This window comes from Phyllostomus discolor, chromosome 14 (assembly GCF_004126475.2).
Source record: "Phyllostomus discolor isolate MPI-MPIP mPhyDis1 chromosome 14, mPhyDis1.pri.v3, whole genome shotgun sequence".
In the NCBI taxonomy this organism is placed as follows: Eukaryota; Metazoa; Chordata; class Mammalia; order Chiroptera; family Phyllostomidae; genus Phyllostomus; species Phyllostomus discolor.
Genome location: NC_040916.2, coordinates 16,431,846 through 16,458,214, shown reverse-complemented (window position 1 = coordinate 16,458,214; position 26,369 = coordinate 16,431,846). Strand labels below are relative to the sequence as shown.

The 26,369-nt window shown below is 48.0% G+C and overlaps 1 protein-coding gene across 1 annotated transcript in view; it reads left to right on the top strand.

The window, feature by feature from the left end:
• The window catches only part of RGSL1 (regulator of G protein signaling like 1), a 63,888-nt gene extending 40,057 nt beyond the window's left edge, over positions 1–23,831 (top strand). Inside the window, exons 12-23 of the mRNA XM_036015758.1 lie at positions 2,817–2,925; positions 6,392–6,585; positions 7,971–8,088; positions 8,746–8,860; positions 11,070–11,199; positions 13,374–13,548; positions 16,098–16,236; positions 16,435–16,559; positions 18,698–18,807; positions 20,299–20,391; positions 21,442–21,508; positions 23,421–23,831. Of these exons, the coding sequence (XP_035871651.1) occupies positions 2,817–2,925; positions 6,392–6,585; positions 7,971–8,088; positions 8,746–8,860; positions 11,070–11,199; positions 13,374–13,548; positions 16,098–16,236; positions 16,435–16,559; positions 18,698–18,807; positions 20,299–20,391; positions 21,442–21,508; positions 23,421–23,670 (1,625 nt within the window). The 3' untranslated portion in view covers positions 23,671–23,831. The remainder of the gene's footprint in view (positions 1–2,816; positions 2,926–6,391; positions 6,586–7,970; positions 8,089–8,745; positions 8,861–11,069; positions 11,200–13,373; positions 13,549–16,097; positions 16,237–16,434; positions 16,560–18,697; positions 18,808–20,298; positions 20,392–21,441; positions 21,509–23,420) is intronic.
• The last annotated feature ends 2,538 nt before the right edge of the window (positions 23,832–26,369 follow it).

The following is a 26,369-nucleotide window of genomic DNA, read 5'->3' as shown; positions in this document are numbered from 1 at the left end:
GCTGCCCCTAGGGAGGACATAACCTTGAGTCAGGCAATACCCTTTGGTTTCAGAATGAGTTTCAGAACATTTTGCATTTCTGACTTGATGTCCTTTGCCAGTTTTAGGAAAATGTCAGTTATTATCTCTTCAAATATTTGTCCTGCTTCATTCTAGTTTCCTCTTTCTTCCGATGATCTTACTACACACATTTTTGACATTTCAGCCACATGCCCTGTGTCTCACACACTTTATTCTGTGTTTTCCATATTATCCTCTGTATGTTTCAGTCTGAATTATTTTCTTTTGCTCTGACCCCTGCTTCAACAGTTCTTAGTTCAGATGTCTATAATTTGTCATTCTACTCATTTATTAATTCTTAGTTTTCTACATTTCACTCATTAAACTTTTTATTTTTAGAGTTTCTGTGTTTTCTTTTTGTAATATTCAGTCTATGTTGACATTTTCTGTTTTAATTAGTTAATCCAAATTAATAATAGTAATTTTAAAGTCCATATTTGGATTTTCCATGTCTATTTCAAATGTCATGTTTTCTCCTTGCTTTTTGGACATCTTTTTATTTTTTATTTTTTAAAGATTTTATGTATTTGTGCCCTGGCTGGTGTAGCTCAGTGGATTGAGTGCGGGCTGGGAACCAAAGTGTCCCAGGTTCGATTCCCAGCCAGGGTACATTCCTGGGTTGCAGGCCATAACCCCCAGTAACCGCACATTGATGTTTCTCTCTCTCTTTCTCTCTCTCTCTCATAAAATCTTAGATTTTATGTATTTGTTTTTAGAGAGAGGGGAAGGAGGGAAAAAGAGAGGGAGAGAAACATCAATATGTGGTTGCCTCTCGTGCACCCCCTACTGGGGACCCGGCCCGCAACCCAGGCATGTGCCCTGACTGGGAATCGAACCAGTGACCCTTTGGTTCACAGGCCGGCACTCAACCACTGAACCACACCAGCTAGGGCTGGTTGTCTTTTTAAGTACCTTGTTACTTCTGCTTTATTTGCGAACATTGTTGGTACAAATTTGTAGAGATAATTTGAGGCTCTGGGTGACGTTCTTTTCCTCCAGAGAGGGTTGCTTTTAGTTTAGACACACACTGACCCTTTAGACACACCCAGATAACCTTAATCCATTAAGGGATAGAGCTGGTTCAGAGCTAACTTGCATTCCTTTGATGGATGAGCTAGTTCTGATTTTCCTTACTTTTGGGGGTCCCAATTAAAAGCCTGGGGTGCTTTTCAGGGCTTCCTCTCCTTTGATGCTTTGTAGCGTTTGCCATCTTCTGTCCTGAGAGTCTGCCAAAAAGCTTTGCTGTATTTCCCAGTAGCAATTGTCATAATTGTCAAATGCATTGAAAGTAAAAGCAATGACAAAAGGTTTTTTTGCCCATTTTCTAAGGGCCCGTGGCTTTGTCTTCTGTCCTTCGGTGGCTTTAGCATTGCCAATGCCTCTAGGGCAGCTGAAGTGTTGGGGGCAGCTCCCCCTCTGGTGTGACCTTCTCTTCGCTTCGCATCTCAGCGTTTTTGTTTTGTGTTGCATTAATTTCTTACAAACCTTCTTATGAGTTTAAAGTGCATTATTTTTTATCCAGCATTTCTACGTATCTTTTATTGGGAGGTTTCTTGGGTTTCTTTTGACTTTTTTCCCCAATATCTGGTCTTCTGTAGTCTGGGTTTTACTTTTTCACCTACTCAATTGCATATTAAATCCAGTGTGTATGTCTACTGTGTTCAGTCCTTTTGTAAGCTGTCACTGAAAGTAGTACCAACCACACAAAAGTGTCCTGTAGGGGGATATGTTCTGTTTAGTAAATGGCTTAAAGGATTGACTGTAACCAGGCCACGTTCTAACTTCTGGAGGGGTGAGACACGTAATATACTATCCCTGCCCTTGAAAAAGCCGATGTTTTTCTCTACGGTATTAACCACCTCAAAGGGCTCTTCGAGCACTAAAATTCTTGGAGTCTGTCGTTCTTCAACAGTAATATTTGAACACAGGTTTGGAAAGAACGGTTTTGAAATGGCAGTAGGGGAACAGACACCCAGGCCAGGTTGTGTATGGTGGGACAGGGGGCCGCTTGAGAAGCTTGCTGTGGAAGCAGCATCCTCAGGAGACGGAATGGTTTCTGTTAAAGCAAGAAGGTGAGGATGGGGCAGCTCTTAGTAAGAATCTGCAAGTGTTTGCCAACCACAAAGCAGGCCTTCCAGAGGGCAAGTGGAAGGGTTTAGGGTGAGGTAACAGAGGTGCCCGGGAGACCTTCGTGTGGAGTGTGGTCTGGTCAAAATGGCTGATCTGGGGTGCGGTGCATTTGGTGTTCGAATAAGGAGAAGTGTGACGTACTAGGTCTCAGCAGTCTTCTGAGGAAGGTGGGCCCTAGGCCTGATAGCCAACAGACTTAAAGAACATAGCCCATCCCGGCTGGCGTAGCTCAGTGGATTGAGCGTGGGCTGCGAACCAAAGTGTCACAGGTTCGATTCCCAGCCAGGGTACATGCCTGGGTTGCAGGTCATAACCCCCAGCAACCGCACACTGATGTTTCTCTCTCTCTCTCTATCTCCCTCCCTTCCCTCTCTGAAAAAATAAATAAATAAAATCTTAAAAAAAAAAGAACATAGCCCAGACGAATACTAGCTTCAGGGTAAAATCGTCCCCAAGTCTCTCGTGCACAAACAACCTGTGCATCCCCAGCACCAGTGGCCTGAGAGGGCAGCGATGGTGGGCACTTGGCTTTTCCACTCAGTGTCTGGGAAATGTCCTTGCTCCTTTGTCCCTTCCTCTTTTCTGCAATGTTTGGGGTGTTGCACAACTTTGTGACTTTTTATTAGATCTTACAGTGCAAGTTTTCAGACAACCGAAGATCCGTTCACCCACAGAAAGGAAAATCTCTTTCTTGAAGAAGGGCAACATTGTAAGGAAGCCGTCCCTGAGACCCAGGTAAGATGTAAGATCTGGCTGCAGCAGCATCGCCAGGCACAGTCCCAGAGTTCCGCGGGAGCGTAGTTTTCTGAGTGTTGGTCTCCAGACTCTTTTCCGTATATCACACCTGCAGGCACCGGCATACTTAGTATTTTAAATCATTATTTATTTTCTACCCCTGGCACCATGCAATATATATTATCCAATAACTTTTTCAACATCAACTATTGTAGGGGACCTGTTTGATTTGGTCTGGCAAATGTGACTCAGCTCTGTATGGAAAACTTATAGAAGCCAGGTGGTGGGCAGGAGCCAGACCTTCAAACCGAGTTTTCCTGTGGGAACCAGGCCTAGAAAATGCACACAGACTGTTATGGCGTGCTCTTGCTAAAACTCCATCACCCTGGTCTGAAACAATAGACATGTATTGCCTATCTTCAAGGTAATTTCCAAAGTGTGTGAATTCTCTCAAGGACGGAGCTAATCAGCTCACCACTTTTCCCTTCTGCATTATTTTCATTCCCTGGATTGCACCTAACATGTAGACAACAATATTCTATGTAATAGATAATAAAGCCTTCTTTGGTGTAAAACCAGAGAAAAACAGTAAAAGCCTGTCTAGGCAAGGGTCGGGGCACTCTCCTCTTGCAAGAGTGGCAGAGGCACTCAGAGGAGCTCTCCCCTTGAGAGAGTGGCCGTGCCGTCCCCCTTTTCTCCACAAAATGGCTGTCACCTGTGCATTTGTTCTCGTCCTTAGTCACAACAGGCGGACTCTGCTGGCCGGAGTCTGCCACAAATTATCATGGACATCCTTTCATGTCCGTGTGTGTAGGTCTGCCTCCTTCCATAGCGTAGGTGTAGCACGACTTCTTTAACTATGTTTTTCATGGACATTGACATAATCTTCAATTTTTATTGCTATCAGTAGTGCCATAATAAATGTCTGCATGCAGGGTCCTCACATATCTGTGTTTTCTGGATTGTGTTCTCCTGTACACAGTCCTCCTAACTGGTTCCTGCTGCATGTCTCTGCCCCTTTAATCAATCCAAGAGTCAGCCTCCGGTAAGGTTACCCTAGTAGGCAAGGACTGTGTGGCCCCTTTTGTCAGGAGTGCCCACTCCCCTTTATTCCACTTGCCTTAGTACAAATGCCACCTCTCCACAAAAGGTCCTCCAAATGTATGACAGCCCTCTCCTCTGAAACACTCAGTCCCTAAAATGTGGTGGACTCCGGCCAGCAGTGTCCACCTGTTGTGACTGAAGACGGGAATAAATGCACAGGCGACAGCAATCCTGTGGAGAAAAAGGGAACAGTACGGCCACTCCCTCAAGAGGAGAGCGCCATGACCCTTGCCTAGACAGGCTTTTATTGTTTTTCTCTGGTTTTACATCAAGGAAAGATTTATTATCTATTACATAGAGTATTATTGTCTACATTTTAGGTACATTCCAGGGAATGAAAATAACATGCAGAAGGGAAAGGTGGAGAGCTGATTAGCTCTGTCCTTGGGAGAATTCACACACTTTGGAAATTACCTTGAAGATAGGCAATACATGTCTACTGTTTCAGACCAGGGTGGTGGAATTTTAGCAAGTTTATGGATGATGGAGCACACCATAACAGTCTGTGTGCATTTTCTAGGCCTGATTCCCACAGGAAAACTCAGTTTGAAGGTCTGGCTCCTGCCCACCACCTCGCTTCTATAAGTTTTCCATACAGAGCTGAGTCACATTTGCCATACTGAAACAAACCGGTCCCCTACACTGAAATATAGCCCCAGGCACTTACCATGGACTGTCTCGTACTGCTCTTTATTTTTTTAGGCATGTTTTCTACCTTCCTGACTATAATTTTCTTGTAAGCCATGCCATTTATTCATTCATTATTTTTTTTGTTAATTTAGTAATTATCTCTTAATAACTAGCTATATGGAAAGTTCTCTCATAGAGGATAAGGATGTATTAGCACACACAAATTTGGTAGTCAGAAGTCACTGGAAGAATATTTGCATAAGTTCCCAGAAGAACATTTTCAGTCACTACTAACATTCATAGGGGACAATAAAGCCTCTTTCTCTTCTATGAGTAAATAGAGAGATTTTCCTCCCTTTCATGCAACTGAAAGAAGGAGTTCCTACCCTTTGAACAGCATGGATGGAACTGGAGAGCATTATGCTAAGTGAAATAAGCCAGGCTGTGAAAGACAACTACCATATGATCTAACCTATAAGCAGAACCTAATCAACAGAACAAACAAGCAAGCAAAATATAATCAGAGACAGTGAAATTAAGAACAAACTGACAGTAACCAGAGAGGAGGTGGGAGGGGACAATTGGAGGGAAGGGGGAAAGGGGGAGGGGCTTTCAGGAACAACTATGAGAGACACATGGACAAACCCAGGGTGGGGTGGAATCAAGGGAGGAGGTAGGGATAGCTGGGGTAGGGGGAAGTGGTAGGAGGAAAATGGAGACAACTGTACTTGAACAACAATACAAAAATTAATAAAAAATAAAATATCTTGGTGGGGGGGCTCTGCCCAGAACAAAACATTAGCAAACCAAATCCAGCAACATGCACATAGGAATATATAGCATGTCCAGGTGGGACTTATCCTAGGATGCAAGATCAATTTGATATCCAAAAATCAATTAATATAATATGCCATATTAATAATAAGGGGAGAACTCCACATGATTGTCTCAGTACAAACCCAAGCCCCATTTATGATAAAATGTTTTCAGTACAACTAGAATAGAAGGGAACCATCTCAGCCTGGTAACAGACATCTATAAAACTCGTGGCTGACATCATACTTAATGAACTGGGTATATAGAGGAGGAAGAACAAGATGAACAACTCATGGGTGTGCGGAGAAGTTTGAAACATAGCTATGACACAAAGATGGCATTCAGTGGGCAGCTAAAATTCAAAGTGGAGCTCATGTGAACTAGAAACACAGTTTCACCATTATCTATGATCATTAAATCCACTTCTTCAAATCAATAAAAATTGAGATCATGGAGGAGGCAGATTACCCAAGGTGGGGGAAACCATAAGGACTGCGGCTGGAACATTAGGAGCACCTATATTGAAGAAATCCTGAAAAAAGAAATCAGCAGAGGAAATTTAGAAATACTGATCAATAACTGCAGGTTACTCATGCTCCACCTCACTGAAGTAACTTCCCATTGGGGGTTATTTTAAATCCATAATGTAGAAAGAGGGTTTCCTAGAAAAACAATTATTTGTGTTCAAATATCTCTCCTCCTTTTCCGTTGGGGTTGTCAAATGATTGAGACAATCTTAGGATGGATACATAAAAGTTTATCTCCAAAGAAACAGAGTAACCAATTCATTCACCCTGATCCTCACACATGGTAAAAGGCCCCACAGCCTGGGAGAAGTTAGCCCACTCCCTGACTGGAGCAGAATCCAGGGTCACCATCCCATTCTCTCCACCCATGATGCTTTCATGTTTTCCAGAAACCTGGCAGAAGTCCTCCTCAGCCCACAGCAGTTGGAATTCTTCATGGAGTTCCTCAAAGAACGGAAGGCTGAAAGCCCACTGCAGTTCCTGATAGCTGTCCAGAAGATGAGTCTTGAGGCAGATGAAACGGTTTGCAAATCTATCATCGAAAATATAATGAACACCTTCTTCTATGGCAAAATCCCTCCTGGTATGCAGCCTTTTTTCTTGATACTGCTTGCTTCTCCTTTTAGTATCTTAGAAGAGCCTGCAAAAGAGCCCGTCTTAAGTGAGTCCCCCTGAGAGAGCCTAGCAAGGGAGCAGCCACACAGAGACAGAGGGAGACAGAGGGACTGTGAAAGCAGAGAACAATAATACATCCAAAACATATTACTAGTAAAAGAAGCCAAGTGTAAGACACTTACCCTTATATGTGAAATACATACTCTTGTTTGATTGTATTCAACCCTGAAAATAGGACTTTATTTATTCCCTATAAAGTAGGGATCAATAGGTCTTCTTGACTAATGAGGAAAATGAAACAGAGGAGATAACTTATCCAACTGGTGGAACTTGAATTCAAATTCAAGTTGTTTGACCTTCAAATCCACTAAACTGGAGTTAGATCCCAAAGTGAGAGTTTTCTGTATGCAAAATAGGAGTATCCACCACTCATAGGCTATAAAGGTAGCTGTGCCAGGAAGCAGAACTGACTCCCTGCAAATCCTCATACATTTTGTGTCATTTTTCTTGCCTGCGGTGGGAGGGTAAATCTGACTCAGGTAAATTGATTTGGCCGGAAGCAGAAGTTGCATGTGAAGTACTGACCTCCAAGTCTGGAGACGAATGAAAGGGGGTGACCTTGATCCACCTTGGAGGTAAACAAATCTCTAGCAAATTGAAGAAGATAAAGCCTCCTATTTTGACACAGATAAACAGATGGTGTTTATGTGTGTGTTTTGCTTGTGCTTAAACCAAGATAAGTGTATAGACTTTATAAAAATAGAAAATGAGGTAAAATTGACAAATCTTGTAAGAAATACCAGTTAAGTCTAGGGATCTCAAGTTCTGTGCATTGTTCTTAATGAACTGGAAGAGAAAGAAGAGTAAGCAGATACTGTCCTTGGTAAGCTGTCAACTCTTATTGATGAACACCGTAGTCTTTGAACAAAAACCCTATTACCGTTACAGTACGTATTTATAATCTTGGAAATTCCATCTGTCCCAGCAGTTAACTTTAATCTTGTATTCTTCTGCTCTCTTCCTAAACCCAAAACTTCAAACTAGCTGCAGAAATGAGTCTTTTAAACATTTATTCCCCTTGCACACGCATCTGACATTTGAGTAGATAGGACAGTATTTGCTCTACAAATACACTGGCACATAACATTCCAAAGATGCATATGAGGTTTTCAAACAAATTATGGAGAGCTCAGAGTCCAACCGGATTGCAAATAAGGACGTATAAGACTCTAAGATGAAAAAACACCAACTACCTTGGAAATGGTAGACAAGGAAATGATGGCTTCCCTCTCTGTCTCCATGGCCCCCTTTCTCCCCCTCACTCCCTCCCTGCCTCCCTCTGACATTTTCTAGAAGAAATGCTGCAGTGTGATGCGCCCATCATCAGAGACATTTCTCAGATGCGTCGTGTCAGCAGAGTCCCGTTGTTAGCACTCCAGGACTATATCATGAAATCTCTGGAAGAAAGGTGGTGAGTATTGCTTGGTGAAGGTGGTGAGCCTTTTGGGAGCTACTCATTGGTTCTTCAGAGCCACGTGACTCAAGGAGTCTCATAATCCACTCCCAGAGTTTACTGTCATAGCCTCCCTACAAAAGAAGAGCCAGGCACATCCTGAACCCTCTTCCTACCCATCTCCCTGCCACACACACACTCTTACACACATACACTGTTGTTTGTTTGCCTGAACAAGGAGCAACACAGTATGATTGGGAAGGTCAGGCTGATGTTAGCAAAGGATTGAAATGGTAAGAAGAATATTTTTTTTTTTGACAGCGATTAATCTTTTTTTTTTAAGATTTTATTCATTTATTATTTTTAGGGAGGGAAGGGAGGGAGAGAGAGAGAGAGAGAGAGAGAGAGAGAGAGAAACACCAATGTGCGGTCGCTGGGGGCCATGTCCTGCAACCCAGGAATGTACCCTGGCTGGGAATCGAACCTGGGACACTTTGGTTCCCAGCCCGCGCTCAATCCACTGAGCTACACCAGCCAGGGCCAGAAGAATATTTTTGAGTATCTCAACGTTACCCAATTTCCACTTGCTTCAAAGGAGAGGTAGGTTTGCCTTGACTGTTGCTTGGATGTGCCAGACTTTGGCCTTCTTTGACATTCTTGGCCTCCATCTGGCAGGTTTAAAGAATACCAGGACCTGTTCCCAAATTTTCCTCAAGAAGTGCAAGCCAAAGTACGAACTTTGCCCAGGAAACCCTCGAAGCCAACAGCAACCCAACTACATACGTCCCAGGTCAGTGAGGAAGCCAGTGGAGACAAGACACTGGGGGCCAGAAAATCACTGCCTGGGCGTCGCCCACCATAGAAAAGAGTTCCACTGTTAGCTATTTCAATCACTATAACAACTACCCTTGGGGTAGGTTTTTGAAACCCCATTTGACAAAGGAGGAATCTGAGTCTCAGAGAAGTTGTTACAATGGGAATTTAAGGAAGCCCCTCTCTTCACTCTCTTTGTGACAGATACAGGGACCCATGGAGGTCAAGATGTCAGGGTTTTTAAAATTTTATTTTATTTTATTTCTATTTCATTCATTTCTATTCTATTGCATTGCATTGCATTACATTCTATTCTATTGCTGAAAGCTCCTCAAGGTCATGGATTGACCATAAGCCAAATGAGTATGATAATCCTCTCACTGCACCCAAATTAAATTTATTCATCCAGTTTCTATGGCATCATGGAATGAGCTGGTTCCCCACTTACCCAGGTGAGCCCCTTCCTGGATGGGTGGGGGGGGGGCAAGACCCTAACGTGTGTCCGGCAGGCGAGCACCCCCCAGAGAGAGAACACAAAGGGCGGGACACAGATGGGGAGTATTGCCTCCTTCTTCCAAACTCACCAGTCACCTTTCCCAAGTCTTTCTCCCGTTGGAAGAGATAAAAAGGGAAGAAGAGAAAATGGGTTTTTCATTCAGGAAAGTCTTTGTAGGGTTGGAGAAAAAATGCAGAGCATGCCAAATATTCTCTTAAATAACTACTCATTCAATGTATTATGGGGTTAGTTTGTATCAGAAAAATTCAAGCCCGGCTCTGACCCCAAAGATCACGCACAGGTATGTCTGAGAATAACACCTATGCCCAACTGGCCCAACACTCCAGATATGAACATGGGCTTTCCCGGCTTTCCTCCTTTTCATTTCCTTCACGCATGAATCAACTCCATGTCAAGGTACCAGGGATGAACAGGCAGGACACTGGGAAGAATACTGCACCCAGAACCAGACGCTTTGTTTTAACTTCAGGTCTTTCTGTTCTTCTTAGATAGATAAGAAAAAAGATATGAAGAAGCCAATGTGTGCATATGCCTACTTGGTGCCGAACACTGGTTTGGGTTTTCACATATCATCACTAAACCTCACCATAAGCAGGACAGCTCTGGTTTCTGTCTTACACATGGAGACATGGACACACCAGTTAAATTGGCCCAAACTACACAATTAGGGGGAAGCCAGGCTCCATAGTGAAAGTTTCTGATCCTGAATCCACTGGTTTTTGCACTTCACCACTGGCTTTCGGGATCCATGCTTCTCCTGAGGTTCCCTGTCTGCAGAAGGAGACAACTAACCTAGACCAACCAGATGCTTTCTGACTCTCAGCATCAGTTTCTCAAGGGGCAAATGAACTGGAGAAGGGTCACTCGATGCCATACGGAAATGGATGGAGAAACTCATAAAATGAATTTGCATGTGTACGTGCGTGTGCATGTGCTATATGAGTGTGTGCATCTAATATTTTTCATTCATGATTGCTCAGAAATAGTTTTATTCATTTCCTTATTTCCTCAACATTTCAAAATCTGCCTGAGCCATTTCTCTCTTGTGAGTCATGCTCTTCTCTGTGCACTGTTTCTTCCTGTTTGTAGCTCTCACAGCTCCCCTCCCAATCACTGCATCTCAGATCCTCACTGTTGCAAAGCTGTAGTGGAAAGAGCATTGCCTGTGGCCTCAGATACACCTGGATGAAGCTGGAATCTTCCATCCAGCAGCTGCTTAATCTGGGGAAGGTTATAGCAGTTCTCTGACCTGAGTTTCCTGTGCTTTACATTGGAGCTTAGAATTATTCCTTTTAGCCCTGGCTGGTTGGCTTAGGTGGTTGGAGCATTGTCCCGTACACCCAAAGGCTCTGGGTTCAATCTCTGGTCAGGGCACGTAGCTAGTTTGAGAGTTCAATCCCCAGTAGGGGCATGTACAGGAGGCAACCCATCAACGTTTCTGTCTCACATCAATGTCTCTCTCTTTCTCTCTCTCTCCCCCCCCCCTCCCTCTTCCTATCTCTCTAAAATCAATACATATATCTTTGGGTGGGGATTACAAAAATGATTCCTTTTAAAGCAGGTATTGTGATGATTGCATGTAACAAATGTCAAGTTCAGGCAAGTAGTTGACTCTCAGTGAACAGCAGCAGTGCTAAAGAATACGTCATGCCCCTTTCTCCTTCCTCAGAAAAAATGCTGGCAAAAAATGGTCAGCTTCATCAAGAGCTTTTGCAAGTACCGCAGAGTTATGTCTGATGCCAACATACGTCCAGAATTTGAAGAATTTCTTCACATGGAAATAAACAACAGCAAGGAAAGTAAGTCATGTCTCTATTTCCTCCCCTTCCCTGTTGACATTTCAGCAGCAGGGCCAGCCCAGGTAACAAACTGCAGGGCTGTGACTCTCTGTCATTCATGCCTGCATCAGCCTGGGATCCAGCAAAGAAGCCCAGGTCTGCCTAGAGAGGGTGGACAATGGCCAGTCCAAAGCAATGCGAGACCTCACTTTTTTTTTATCCTCATCTGAGGACACGCTTATTGATTTTAAAGAGAGGGGAAAGGAGGCAGAGAGAGAGGGAGGGAGAGAAACATGGATGTGAGAGAGAAACATCAACTGGTTGCCTTTCATACCAGCCCTGACTGGGGGACTGAACCCATGACCTTTCGGTTTATGGGATGATGCTCCAACCAGCTGAGCTACACCAGCCAGGGCAGATCTTTACAAAAGGATTTCCTTACATTGTTTAGTTGTAGGAGAGACTTATGAAATTATTTCGTTCACTCATTCAGCACACTTTTTGAGGATGTGGCGGGCACTTTGCAGGGTGCCGGTGACATAGTAGTGAGCATGCCGCGTAAGGCTGGCTTTCAAGGCACCTCCCGTTTTGCGGGAAAGGCAGAGAATAAGAGCACGGCTGTTGGAGCCAGATTTTCTGGGGGTGAGTCTGGGACTTTCTAACTGAAGGACCTTGTGAAAGTACGTCAGTGCCTCAGTTTCCGCATCTGTAGAATGGAAATAAATGTGCCCATCTCATAGAGACGTTGTGAAGATTAAGCAAGTCAATATATATAAAGCCTCTGAGAACTACTCCTGGCAATAGTAAGTGCTGTAAATGGGTTAGCCAGCACTGTTGCTGTTATGGCATCATTGTGATGAGTGATCCCAGTGATAACAGCAGGGAGGCCCTAATTCTGGTAGCCAGCATATGAATGGGTCTTTCTTAAAAAAAAAAAAGAAAAGAGAGTCCACCCTGATGACTTTAGCCCAACTGAGAGGCAATTGTTAAACATTCAGGTATTTTATAAGCCAGTTGACAAACCATTTAATGGTTTGAAATCAATTGTGGTGGGAGTATTTGCTCTAGAAATTGGCAAATGATACAAATCAGGCCTCCCTCACCCGTATCAGAGAAGATTTATAAATATATCACTCTGTCTAGATTTCTTGGGTGGGTTTAGCACCCTCTTTCCTAAAATCCCTATCGTATCAATTTCCACTGTTACTTGGACGGGTTTTTTCACCTTCCAACTCAAGTCTCACAGATAAGTAGAGACCGTGAGATGGTCGGGAGGGGCCTTATGCTGCTGTGTAACCCTAGGACTAGCACAGGCTCTGGGACCCCACAGGCGCTAGGTGTTCACCGAATGTTGCAGTTACCCTCCCGTCAAAAGGGATCCCACCCGCACCGTAGGGAGCACCACGCCCACATCAATTATCCCTGACCAGATATCCAGAAGAAAAGGATTTATGGGAGGAATAGAAAATTCTAGAACTGGGTTACACAGTTTCTTAAGCCCAGCCAGGCAATGAGCTAGTGTATACTTGTCAGATCCAGCCCAAAATTGTTCTCGTCCCAGCCCTGAAGCCCTATGAATATATTGCTTTGAATATACCTTAGTCAAGAAATTTTCTAAAACAACTGTCTTAGATTTCTGAGACACAACCCAAACCTCCTAGAATCTTTTATGCTCCTCTTTACTCATTCCCATCCCTTTTGTACTCTAGCTTCCTACCCTCTGTGTCTTAATTAACTTCTTTACTCTTCATGTTCTGGCTTTTTCTTGGCACTGCTTTCCCAGTTTACTTTTAAATTACATCCCTGATAAACCTTGAAGAAGCACCACTAGAATCACGTCCTCTATTTTGAAGGTCACCTTGCATATTAATTCCTGCAGAAATGTTAGGGGTTGGCATAACTACGGCGTGCTTCTGTCCTACTAGACAAGCGCCAGGAAGACACGTTTCAATAGTCAGCTGATTTTTTTTCCTTGGTGTGGACGGTGTCATAGCATCCAAGCAGTGGCCTTTTCCAGAAGTCCTTCAAATCCAAGCAAAAGGCTGAGCCCGTGGGAGGGAATCACTATTTCGATGGGCCCAAAGGTGGGTCCACAGTTTCCTTTGTTCATTTTAGGTGTGCCCAGATTGGTGGCTTCCGGTGTAAGAGTACCTCGCTCAAGCAAGATTGCTAATCGCTCCCTCTTTCCCCCTCAGATATCTCTCCGCCACCCAGAGACACACCCGGACGCCTACCCCCACACCACCCAAACATCCGGAGCGCAGACGAGAATGGAGACATACCCCTCGTGAAACGCCGCATATTAGGCCACAGGATTATCATCGTCAACTTTGCCATGAATGATTTGTATTTCTTTTCTGAAATACAGAAGTAAGTCGCCCATCTCGCCTTCGCCCCATGGCTTTCCACACCTAGTGCCTCCCGGCCGAGGCGGGGGTGGCCTGGAAGTGGCGCAGTGGTGTTTGAAAAGCTCACCGCATGCTGTCCCTGCGTCAGCCTCCGGCGTTCTGTCCCCTGGGCCCCAAAAGCTCTTCGTGGTTCCAGAGCTCCCAATATCAAAACACACTCCTACCCAGGACGGGGAGCCCTCATGCTCGTTTATTTATTCATACGGTAGAAATCCTCTTCTGTAGCACCGTTGGACCCATAGTCCTTCGGTTAAAGCAAGGAATTACAGTAACCATGTATGTGTGTATGTGTGTGCAGGCATGCCATTAAACAGGTATTTTTAAGTTAAAACATTAATGTACATTCACTCACCTGTCAAACTTTTGATGTAAAGCCAAAGCCATTCTCTTAATTGGGGGTCCACATGTTTTTCTTGTACGTGTTACCCAATAACGCTATTTTCTAGTTCCAATTTTTCTCTCGTTCATGTGGGGCGAGAACTTAAAGGTTACTGTAAACCAACTTAATCGTCCTGGATTTTTATATTTGTCTTCGCAATGTTTGAAATTGCCTCGCCCCACCTAACTCAGTAACAGTTTTTGAAAAGGCAACTTGCCTTTATTGGAATGTTCCAAAGCATTCCAACTTGTTTTCACAGAACCAACACACACCTTTATTTTCTTGTTTGTATTTTGTTAGTTTTCATAAATTACGAATTACAGTAACAAGTACAGCAGACAGAAATATCTGGGGAGGAAACATGAAGAACTCCCGGTAAATGTCTGCTTCAGCGAGCTGGACACACGTGAGCGTGGACTGAGGCAGGCTCCCCCAGCGCAGACAGTCACCTTGCCGGTGCGTGTCACGGAAGGGGCAGGATCCTGGTCACTCAGCACTTCAGCCGGGGTGGAGAGCTTTCCTGTGCCCGTCAGTGAGGGACTTAGCTCAGGTCCACAAACACTATGGATAGCTTGATTATTCCTGGCGCTGGCTTTAGCACTGGACATATAAAAATGCCAGTTAGACATGCTCTCTATCCTCCAAGATCCCACTGAAATAGGGATGGCAGAAAAGACACAAAGCAAGGTAGGAAGTGGGGTGCTGGGTGCTCAGGTGTGGTTTCTCGGGAGACAGGTCACCTAAGCTGAATTTTGAAGAGTGCGGAGGGGTTGGTGAGATTTTGTTTTTTAAACGGTGTAAGGAGGGGGTAGGTGGGGAACAGGAAGGAACACCAGTTGGGGTGACGCGCCTCCCACTGCTGCTCCAGTTCTGTCACCGTCGTTGCCGCTTTCTCACTCACTCCCTACAAACCGTTCTCTGAACAGCTGCCCGGGGAGCCTTTTAACAATGTCTGCCAGATTAAAGCACTCTCCTGCCTGAAACGAACATCCCAGTGGCTTCCCTTCCCGCTGGAATCAAGTCCAAACCTCCCCCCACTGCCTACAGGAGCGGGACCACCCAGCATCAGGGAGCTCAACTCCTGCAGCTCTGCAGCTCTGCGGCTCTGGCCTCGGCTTTCCCCGCCCACCGAGCTGGCTTCAGACGACTGTCTCCTTTCTCATTGGTCGTCTCAGCACCCACCCCCTTCCCGATTCCATCTGCCCGTTTGTCGTCTTCTAGCCTGCACTGGATATTTCATTCTTCTCCTATTGACTGATGCCTCTTCTCCCCGCTTTGACTGTGAGCTCCTGGACAGCTGGACTTGGTTCACTGCTGCACTCCCTGCTCCTGGAACTGTGCCCCGCACGGCGGAAACTCTTAATAAATGTTTGATGACTGAATATATGAATGGATGTCGGAAAACCTGGTGTTCTACTATTAGGAAGACTTTCAATTGTTAAGCTTTTCAGTGACCTGAGAGAAGTCAGCTGTGCGCATTCATCAAGATAAGGTCTGACAGATAGTTGACAGTTCCTGAAAGAGTATGTTGCTAGGAGACAGAAAGTACAAAGGTCGCTGCCAGGGGCTGGGGGAGGTGGGGAATGGGAATTAGTGGTTCATGGGAGTGGATTTTTAGTTTGGGCGCATGAAAAAAGTTGTGGAGGTGTTGGTGGAGAGGATCACACAAGAATGCAGACTTACTACCACTGAGCTGTACACTTCCAAACTGGTACATTTTATGTTATGTATACTTTGCGATGGTAAAAACATTTAATAAAAGGAATGTGTTGCTTCAGAGAATAGTGGTAATTGTGAGAGGGTCAACACATACGGGGGAAAAAAGAACAGGAGAGCCCTTAGCCCTCGAAGCACTCAGAGACCCAGGATGGGCAAGGAAGGAGGGTGGGATAAATAAGGGGGCTGGAGGTGGAGAAAAACACTTGGAGAAGCACTTAGCATATTATCTGACCTGTGGTAGGCACTCAGTCAGTACTTGCCAATAGATGAATTACGATGGAATGAATGAAGTCACAACCAGCCTGGGATTTGACCCTGTCTTTATCAGGCCAGAAATAGGTCTGGCCTGGCGGCACCAATTAGTCCCTGCTTTCCCAGCAAAGAGCTGACCTCCTCTTGACTGCCTCTTTCAGGTTTAACGATTTGGTGAGTTCAGCTCATGTGATGCAAGTCAGCCGGGCCTACAACGAGAATGATGTGGCCCTGATGAGGGCGAAACTTTCCATCATCCTTAGCCTCTACCTGCATTCGGAGGTCCCTCCAAAGCTAAAGGTAAGGGGGACTTCCACTCCTCTCTGGCACTGTGCCAAGGAGCATCTCGTGGGGGCTCCCCACTAGAGCCCCCAAAGCTAATTGTCAGGCACCTCCTGAGTCCTGGAAGCTTCTGCGATCTGGGGAGGGGGTGGTCTTAAAGGTTGTGGGGCCTTCCCTGGAGCCCCTGCCAGTGACTGGCTCCCACTCTATGGGTAGGTGAACATCTCGGAGACCCAGAAGGATTCCATCTTTAATGCCATTTCAGAGGGCCATCTAGATCGGACCGTCTTCCACGGGGCTACCATGTCTCTCTTCCCCATCATTATGTACTTCTGGAAAAGGTAACTCTCCCCTCTCCCCTCACCAGGCGGGGAAAACACTTGGCTTTCTGGAGAGTTTGCCATCTTCCCGTAGCTCTCTCTTCCAGTCTCCGTATTCATGGGAACCACGCTGGCGTCCTCTTCTACGCACTGCACCTCCTCCCTGACACGCTCACGCGGAACACAGATTCAGAGGGCAGAAGGCCAAGGAAGGCTGGGGATCGGAGCGCCTGGCTCCCAGCTCTCCCTGCGTTGGCTGGGAGGATGTTGGTTGGCGTTAGGCACAGGTTCCTCACCTAAGGGTGACGGTGGGCCACAGCTACTTGGGAGCAATTCCGTCCAGGCTGACACAGTTGTGCTCGCATTCTAGGACCCTCATGGGGGCAGTTAGCCAGAAGAGTTTTGCTCTGTTAGGCCCACATTCCACAACTCCCAGGAGGGGCACAGTTGCTAGGTATTTCTGTTTTCAAGAGGAGCTAGAAATTCAGGTTTTTGTCTTGTCTCCAAATGTGAAAGTAGCAACATGTGACAAGCAACTCAAACCTACAGCATGGTCAGGAAATTGCGAAGACCACAACCAAAACCGAAGCAAAGAGAACACCCGCAGGGCGAGTTCCTACCTGTCCTGTCAATGTGTGGGCTGAGAGACTCACCCACGTCCTCCCGGTCGGTCATTTATGCCTGTCCACTGTGGCTCCAGCTCACACCTTCCACGTGATGAATGGCGGTGCCCTGAGTGACAGTGACCACAGGACAACTGGCTGAAAAAGTCCCAGGCCAGGCAATTTGGGATGTTTGAGATTATTACTGTGATTCCAGTTCTAAGGGGGTTTCCTCTCCCATAAATAATAATAATAAGTTAACTTCCTTAATGTAGAAGTGTAAAGGTTGCTTGCCAATCACCAGCCTTTATTGTTTTAAATCCCTAAGATAAATTATTTGATACAGGATTGAAAGAAATTAAACAAAAACCGAAGTTTAAGATAACCAACCAGTTGAGTCTTTTAAACACCAGTTGTTACCTAGCACTTAATTCTAGACTTGATTCTACTTCTGCTGACCACAACTAAACAACAATTTGTCCTGACACTTTCCAGAGGACCAGAAGCCCCTGGGAAAGATAAGCTCCCCCTGGCTGGAGTCAGCCAGGGCCCATCCCTGTCTAGGGGTGCTTCCGGAAGGCTTTGGGTGCTAATCCTCATGCAACTGGTTCTCTACTTGCTTTCCTACGTCCTTATGGAGAGTTTTCTATTGTGCACACTGTGTCCACCTCTGTAATCCCAGACGAACCTCCCCACAACCCTCTGAGGTGGGTGGTGCCAAGTATGATTATCCCTATTTTATAGATGAGGGAACTGAGGTTCAGAGTGGTTAAGGGGCATGCCTAGGTAAGTGGCACCCCTTGGTAAGTGGATTGCAAACCAGGTCTCTCGGTCTCTCTTACACCCTACGGAAGGCATCTGTGGCATAGTGGGAGGTCCATGACAGCAGGGAGACCCGCTTAGCAGGTGGAACCGGAGAAACCAACATGATTGGGTAAGGGTATGCCTTGGGGAGGAGGAAAGAGGCCAGCAGTAAAGACCACCAGAGCCAAGGCAGAATAGAAAATAAAGCCAAGAGGAGCCTCCCAGGGGTCCAACCAATCTGAGAGCAGACTGAGGGAGAGCACGGGGTTGGCAGCCGAGGAGGAAGAGATGGAGAGCGTGGTGCGGATCTCGGGGTGCGGCAGTTGGCAGGTTGGAGTGAGTTTGTGCTTCTGAGTTCGTGCGAGGAGCCAGGTTTCATCCCAGGGAAGGGACTGTTGGGAAGGTGAGGGGATCAAGGCCCTCAGTAAGGGACAGGATGGAAGCCAGGGGTGGTTGGGACCGAGGGAGGCCAGTCAGATGCTCTGCCTGCACCAGGTTGGGCTGGCTGGGGACCTCAAGAGCCTGGGCTCAAGCGCGCACAGCAGGGGGCGCGCGGCAGGTTCTTCACAGGCCCCATTCGCTGGTGGCCCAGGAAGAAGCCCGCACGCACTGCCCATCCCGGGATCTGGCTGGAGCCAGGCAGGGCCACTCTTTCGCCTGCGGGAGGCCCGGCTCCCCGGTTCCCCGCACTCTGTGTTGCAGGCCCCTCGCTGGTAGCTTTCTCCCTGTGACCGGAAGCCATTCTTCTCACAGGTTTTGTGTCTGGAGGGTAGCCCGCTCTTACTTGCAGCACAAGGGGATGGTGCTCAAGGACGGAAAAGCTACTCCCAAGGGACCGTACAAGTTCCCTCCGTGCGGCGGAGGTAAGCTCCGCCGTGACCCACATCCCCGTTCTCTAGCCAACGGGACTTGCGAAGGGAAGGCGTGGGTTCCGAGCACCAGTCGTGGGGCTCTCGGGGGCCGGCCGTTTGCGGGCAGGCGGGCGGGCAGATGGGCAGGGCATCTCGGTTACTGGGCCCTCGGAGAAGCATTAAAGCCTATTTTGTCTGTGACTCTCAGTGCCAGCAAAAAGGTGCCCCCACCCCATAGGCATCTCCCCAGGGTACCTCTGGGCACACGGGTCACAGTCTCTGGTGGGGGGCCCTGCCCTACCCGTTTAAGAAGCCCCCACTCCAACTAGCTCCACAAAGCCCACCCTTTGAATGGCATCCATGTTATACTGTTAAGTGAGAAAAATCAAAAAGTGGATGTAGGGTATGGTTTTACTGTGGTAAACATGCACTTGCATGTGGATCTTTATGCAGAGCTGTACTGGAAAGCATGCGGGAAACACTTAGAAACACAGAGCGTTAACAGGATTATCTCTGGGTGACGAGATTTTGAGAGATGTGTTATCAACTATATGGTTAATCATATATCATCAATGTATATTATTTACATTATATGTTACTCACACTTTCAAACACATTGTGTTTGAAGACACGCGTACGTATGTTTTCTTTGCACAGAGCGGTCACACCCAGTGCCTTCCCCAATGCCTGCACGGAGATCAGTGCTTCAACAAAGGGGAATTTTTTTCAATTTTTAAAAATAGTTTATTTTTATTATATTTACTTATAAGGGGGACAAAAGGGAGTTTTAAAGGGAGGGAGGAGGGTGCTCAGGACAGTGCCCGGCAAGGCCGAGGCTGGGTGTCTCGGCAGCGGGAAGTTCCGGGAACCAAGGAGAACAGCTCTGTGCCCCTGGGAACAGCCCTGGCATCAGAACAAAATGCGGGCAAAGGGCGAGAGTTTTGAAAGCAGCAGCCAGCTGCCCCGCGATGGAGTGGAGCACTCGGCCCAGGCTCTTGTCCTTCTCCCCAGATACCCACCTCTGCCCCCACTCCAGCCCTCCCCAAATAAGCATGCCATCCTGTTTTGGGGGCTCTGGAGACCTAAATCCATCTCTGGGAAGCAATGGAGCCTGGCTCCTACCCCTCAGACTCCCGAGAGGGTCCTCACCTTAGTAGGAAACAAATCAAACCCCCTCCCCCCCACCCAGTTGCAGCCATTCCTGTGGTCCAGGAACGTGGCTTCTTAACCTTGTCTCTGCCCTGGGAAATGTCCCATTAGCGGACAGGAATCAGTCTTCTTTTCACCAGTGTCCCTGCAGGTGCAAGGGCTGGTTGAGGATGAGAGTTGGGGACAGGCACAGAGGAGAGGAACCACAGTAAGGGGGAAAGGAGAGGGAGGTGGGCAGGCAGGGAGGGTAAATGACACTCACTGCAGGGAGCAAGAAAATGCCCCTAGCGGCAGCAAAAGAGCCCCTAGCCCCTGCTCTAAAGGCTTTTAATGCTCCCCCTCTTCTCTCCGCAGGAGAGTACACCACATTAAGATTCTCCTTGCTCAAAGGTTTTGAATGGGTGCGGATTCAGCAGCGAGACGTAGTGGCAAGTTCAGCCCAGAACTGTAAGTTGGACCTGGAATCTCACTGATACCAAAAGTCCACTACTCAATGACAGGGTGACCCTAAGGCCAACTCAGCCAGTCTCCTTATTGGCCAGGAGGAGACTGAAATCCCCAAAATATGAAGTGACTTGCTCAGGATCACACAGCCTGTGAGTGGCAGGGACAGGGTGAGAAGCGGGTTTCCTGACTGTCCTTCCAGGGCCCTGTGTCCAGCCCTCGTTAGAATAATCGTATCTTCTTGAGTCCGTTATAGCCCCTTGAAGGTGGGTAACTCAAGCCTCTGGGTATTACTGCAGGCTTGTCTGCCCATTTCCTGCCATGGTGTGTCATCTCTATTAAGAGACAATCATGACATCCCAGCTGTGACTTTCCCCTCCCACTGAGAGCACCTGCTGCTTCAGTAGGACCTTCATCTCATACCTCTGCTTCCTGGAGGCTCCTGCTAGCGACCATCTCATCCCTGTAATAAACACTCTGGTCCTACCCTCCCATCGGGGGGCCATGTTACATCCTTTTTCCCCCCTTCAGCCACTGGGAGTCAGTCCCACTCCAAAACACAAAAGCTGCCTTGGTTTCCCCATGGTCTCTCCCAACAAAACTTTCTGTCCATTGTCAGCTCCCATTTCCACGCTGGAGATTCTGCTGCTCTGCGATGCCCACTTGCCTGGCCTCCCCATTTGCATGTGTAATCTCACTGCCCTGTGCGGTGGCCATTAGGGAACACTGCCCTTGATCCACAGGGTGGGAAGAACCCTAAAGTTGGGTATTTCTAGTGCTCATCTGGCCTCATCTCCTTATTTTACTTCCCTGAGTCAACGGGGTTGGCATCATGACCTGGGCATCCAGACGAAATCTTTCCTAGGGCAAAAAAATATATATTGCAGCCTCCAGCCCAGGTCCTCTGATGGTCCCTGGAGCATTGCTGCTTCTCCTTCACTTTCCCAGCCCCTCTGCCAGCAGCGGTCCCGGGACAGCCTCCCGGGTGGGAGGGCTTCCAGGGAGTCTGTACCCCGAGTTCTGATGCAGTTTTTTCTCTGTATTTGTCTTCAGCTTCATCGAGCAACCTGACCCAGCCAAAAACGGCCCTCTCCACATTGCAAGTGGGTTCTTCCCAAGGGTAGGCATGCGCCGGAAGTTCTCTTCTCTAGGGCTGAGCCCTTTTGTCCACATGCATGATGGGAGATGGGGGAAGAAACTTCCCAGAGACCTAGCTCCACCTCCTGACACTCCTTGGCCTATAGAAGCAAGACGTTGAGCTTGCTGCTTCCAGAGAGGCCCGTGGTGTCCTCACCTACCTCCATTAGGACAGCCACTTTAGGGAGTTGCAGCCCCTAACCCTTCTCCCTCCAGTGGAGCACCACTGCTGGAGGAACGGTGTCCCCGATGGCCTTTCACTGCTGGCTTCCCCAGCACTCCAGCCTCTGGGGTAACGGGCCTAAGGTGGGGAGGAGTAGAGGAGCTGTTCTTGTGCTTGGCAAGGTGTTGATGATACGAACAGAAGGGATTCGAACCTGTCAGTCTTATTCAGCCTCACTTCTGCAAAAGCATCGAAGTGGGACTGATGCTTTTTGAAGTGAGGGCTCTGGGAGAATCCCTAGGAGATCATAGAAACCAGTGCCAAAGAGCTGTTTTAAGGTCAAGGTTACAGAAGCAGGTTCTATGAGTGGTAGGCCTTGTCTCCTCACCAGCCCTCCCACCTTCTCAGACCTGCTGCAAGTCCAACAGGGGTTTGGTGCTTGCCCACTGTCAATGGCCAGTGCTGGGGCCTGGAAGACAAGCCAGGTGCATTGGAGCCCTTTGCTCGGACAGGCAATGCCTGTCTTCACAGGTTACCAGCTCGTGGGGAGGAAGGTGAGAATAAGAATAGGAGACACCCTGTCCTGAAGGCTAAGGGTTTTGGTTTAGGCCATCACCATTCCTAAAGGGAGTGGCGGCCACAAACTGGCAGAGAATACACCTCATCACCACTGTGCGAACCGGCCCTTCTCTCTTCCTTCAGACAAAAGTTTCCCGGCCCCAAAAGGGAGAAGAAATAATCTAGTCAGGGCCCCCACAGAGGCACGTGATGTCTCGGAAGCCTCCTGACACTGACGGAATCTCTTCTGGTCGGAAATGCAATGCCCTGGCACCGGCTTCCCCAAACAGACCAATGGGGTGACCGCCCGGACATGACGGGACTGGATCGCAGAGGGCGAGACGTGGGCAGAGAACAGAAGCAGAAGCACCTGTGCCCTCGCTGATCCTGAGGTCCTGGCAGGTGGTCTTTCCACAGTGGACATGTGGCCGAGCCCTACTCTTGCGGGGAGGAGACCGGGGTATTGGTCTCACTCTGCAGCAACACAGCCTGGACCATCCCTGACTCCGGGCTGGTGAAGAACCCTGACACAGACGTGTGGACCTGGCATGCAACACCCGGGGGAGCAAGGCGCTGGTTTTATCAGCAGCAACAGATGGGGTGTTTTAAGCCAGGATCTCCCATCTGGACAACGGCTCCCACCCATTGTCTCAGCGAACCCTCAGAGCCCCATGAGTAACCACGTCCCAAGTCACGAATGTTCATACAGCTGAAGAAACTGACCCTCGTGGGAGGGAGTGGTTTTCTTGTGGTCACTGAGTGGCAAATGCAGAGTCTGGACTAGAGCACCCGCTTCTGATTCTTGGGCTGCCCCGCATTCTGTGGCCGCCATCTCTGCAACTGTGCACGCAAGAAGAAATCATTCTTCCCTGGAGTTCTGTTCATTTGCCAATTACTAGATAAAGAGACTTTTTGGAAAAATTCTGACCTGAAGGCCTAACTTATTCTCATAGTTTAGAGTGACCGGGCCCATTTCTCTGTCCTTTCAGGAAAATCAGGGGGGAAACGATAGTCAGAGTGTCGTCAGCGAGCTCCCCACCCGAGCTGACGGAGGGGCGGTCAGCGCCCTGACTGCGCCGGCCGCAGGACGGGGAAAGGCTGGAGAGCGTATTGGGGAACCCTGTCCCACTTCCAACCAACGTCCCCTGCTGTGCTGATGTCCTTTATTTCCCAGGCTCCTCCCAAGGACGAAAAGTGGTGTGTCAGGACAGAGATCACAGACAGACATTGGGACCAGCTGGGTGCACCTATGGGAGCGACAGGTCAGGAAGACCATGGGAGACCTGGCTGGAGACCACACGGTACTTAGTAGGACCACCCTAAACAGAAACACGTCCCGCTCTGCGATCAGCCGTCTTGCTGATCGCTCCCTTCGGTTTCCTACACCATCTCACCTCAGCGATCCCAGGTCTAGCATGTTCTAACGCGAGATTTAGACGAGTGTCTCAGAACCAGTCACCTCTCAAAGGCAGACAGGAAACATTAGAGAGAAAAGTAAAGCATGAGAGAAAGCGGCGTGGTCGAGTGTGGGGAACCGGAGAACACATCGCACGGGGGACAGGGACAGCTTACTTAGGGAAAAAAAGAAAGAAAAGAGAAGAAAGGAGGGAGGGAGGAGAGGGTGGAGGGGAAAAGGAAGAAGAAAGAAGAATGAGAGGTTTAAAATATTTGTAATGCCATGCAGGTCAAGCAAAACTTGCAATCTTTGCTTTAAGCTTTTTCTGTCCCCGTGAAATTATATCTGGGTCTTGGGTCTACCTTAGACAGAAAACACAGGAAGGGGGAAGAAAAGCCCCAACAATGGGCCCGTAGAGGCCACAGACGTGTAAAGAAACGGCTATGGGAGGGGCGAAGGAGGCTGGCCTAATCTGGCCCTCTGTTACTTTTCAGTTGCTGCCGCAAACAACCACCAGCATCTCAGTGGCTTTAAACGACACAGAAGGGCTGTCTGGCGGTGTTGTAGGTCAGACGTCTGGCCTGGGGTGCGGGGCTAATGTTGGCGCAACTGCTCCTTTCAGGAGGCTCTAGGGGTGGGTCCCTTTCCTTGCTCAGCAGGTGGTTGGCAGGATTCAGTCTTCCGTTACAGCACTGAGGCCAGTGTCCTCACCGGCCGTCAGCCTTTCTTTGCCTGATTGGAAAACACCGCCAACTCCTTAGTGGCGCATACAAGCCCGTGGACAGTCTGACGCCAGTCTAGGCTTCCAGGCTCCTCTCTCGCCTCTCCCACTCATGCACCCCATCCTCCAGCAACGCCACCATCTAAAATGCCCTGCCCTTTGTTCTTCACTTGGTGACAAGAGACATCGCGGAGGTGACACCTCCCGGTTGTCTCCTCTCTCCTCTCACCGTCTGCTCTTTGTCTCTGCCACATGCTTTTTTCCCTCTTTGGACACACCTGTTTGTGTATGTGGATCACCCACCAGAGCCTAAGCTTCGGTGGGGCAGAGAGCACATCCTAGCTTTCTCTGCGCCTCCAACACAGGCCGCAGTGTCCTGCAGGTGAGGGCTGTCCCATCACTACGCAGTGACGGCGCGAGTAAATGACCTGCGCTAGGTGCAGGGGGTGTGGTGGAGGAAACATAATTCGCAGTTAATGTGTGTCCGTTGTGCTGACTTCACAGTCAGTGAAAGAATTTTGCTTGCCAGAAAATCAAGTCAGTAGTCAATGACAGTTGTGACTGGCACAGTAAAGAAGAAATACCAAATCGTCCTTATGAATTTGTTGTTGTTGTTGTTGTTCCAGTCTTTCTTGATGCCTGAAGAACTTTCTGGTCTTTTTTTTTTTTTTTAAGGAAGCTCACATAACCCATTCAGACACAAGAGTGACAGAAAGAGGCAGAGGAAAAGAAAACAAACGAGACTGAGCGAGACGTGCCTTCCCCCACTGAGGAGCCTTTTCTGTTCCGTGTGACAGGGAGCGACGTGAAATCTCCCCTCCTCCTACAGAAGTACAGAAAGACATCTGTCCCTCATGTTGAGCACCTCCAACCGATCCAAGTGTCACCTCACAGAAGGGCAGCACACGCAGCGCCTTGGGGCACCCGTCCCCACCTGCACACCTCAGCCAGGGCCGCAGAGCACTAACCAGAATAAAGAGTGTCCACACGCACAATCTGTGGGCCTCCCATCCTCTTCTTAACGATAAGGACACCAGAAGCACTATGTTGCTCCCCAGAGGAGCCTAAAAGTCATTTCCAACTTAAGAGATTATCAGAAATATTACTTCCTATTCTGGATCAAGACCAAGGGCCAGACCTGGCCTGGTGGCTCAGTTAGTTGGAGCATTATGCCCTGCACCAAAAGGTTGAGGGTTCGATTCCCAGTCGGGGCACAGACCTAGGCTGCGTGCTTGACCTCCAGTCAGGGTGAATGTGGGAGGCAACCGATCAGTGTTCTTTCCCACACCGGCATTTTTGTTCTCTCTCCCCTACCCGCGCTAAAATCAATAAACACATCCTCAGGTGAGTATTAAAAACAAAACAAAACAACCTGCCCTGATCAACAGAGTCCCAGCCAGGAGGCCCTGCTGCCTTTCCTTCAGAGCCGAGTTTTCCGTGAGGCGGGTTGGTGTTAAATCCCATCCTCACTCCCTAGTAACGTGCGATCTGATCGTCAGAGAATTGGTTAACCCCCCTGAGTCCAAACCCCCTTGTGTCTCAAATGGGGATGAAACTATCAGCCTCACAGGGTTGCTTGTGTTTGGAGACCCAAGAGATGCCACAGGCCAAGTGCACAGCGTGGGCACAGGCAGAGTTGGGGGCAGGGACACCTGTTGCTGCCCTTCTTTCCACCTTTTCCCTGAACTTCCCAGAACACGAAGGAAGCGCTAGACCGGCTGTGGGAGAGTGGAACAGTTCATTCTGGAGGAAATTCTGATCGCGTTTCCTCCAACAAGACTCATGATTCATGGGGGTTGGGGGGGGTGGGGAGTGGCCAGGACACCCACAGATCTAGTTCATGCCTCATGTCTACATAGTCTTTGGAAGAGTTACATGTTTACAGTTCATAGGAAGTGAAAAAGCTTCCTCCCGTGCCATCATGCGCACTCCCTGAGCAGATGCTTTCAAGTGTTTGCGACCCCTTATTGAGCGCTGACTATGTGGCCGAAAAGGGGAGGAACTGT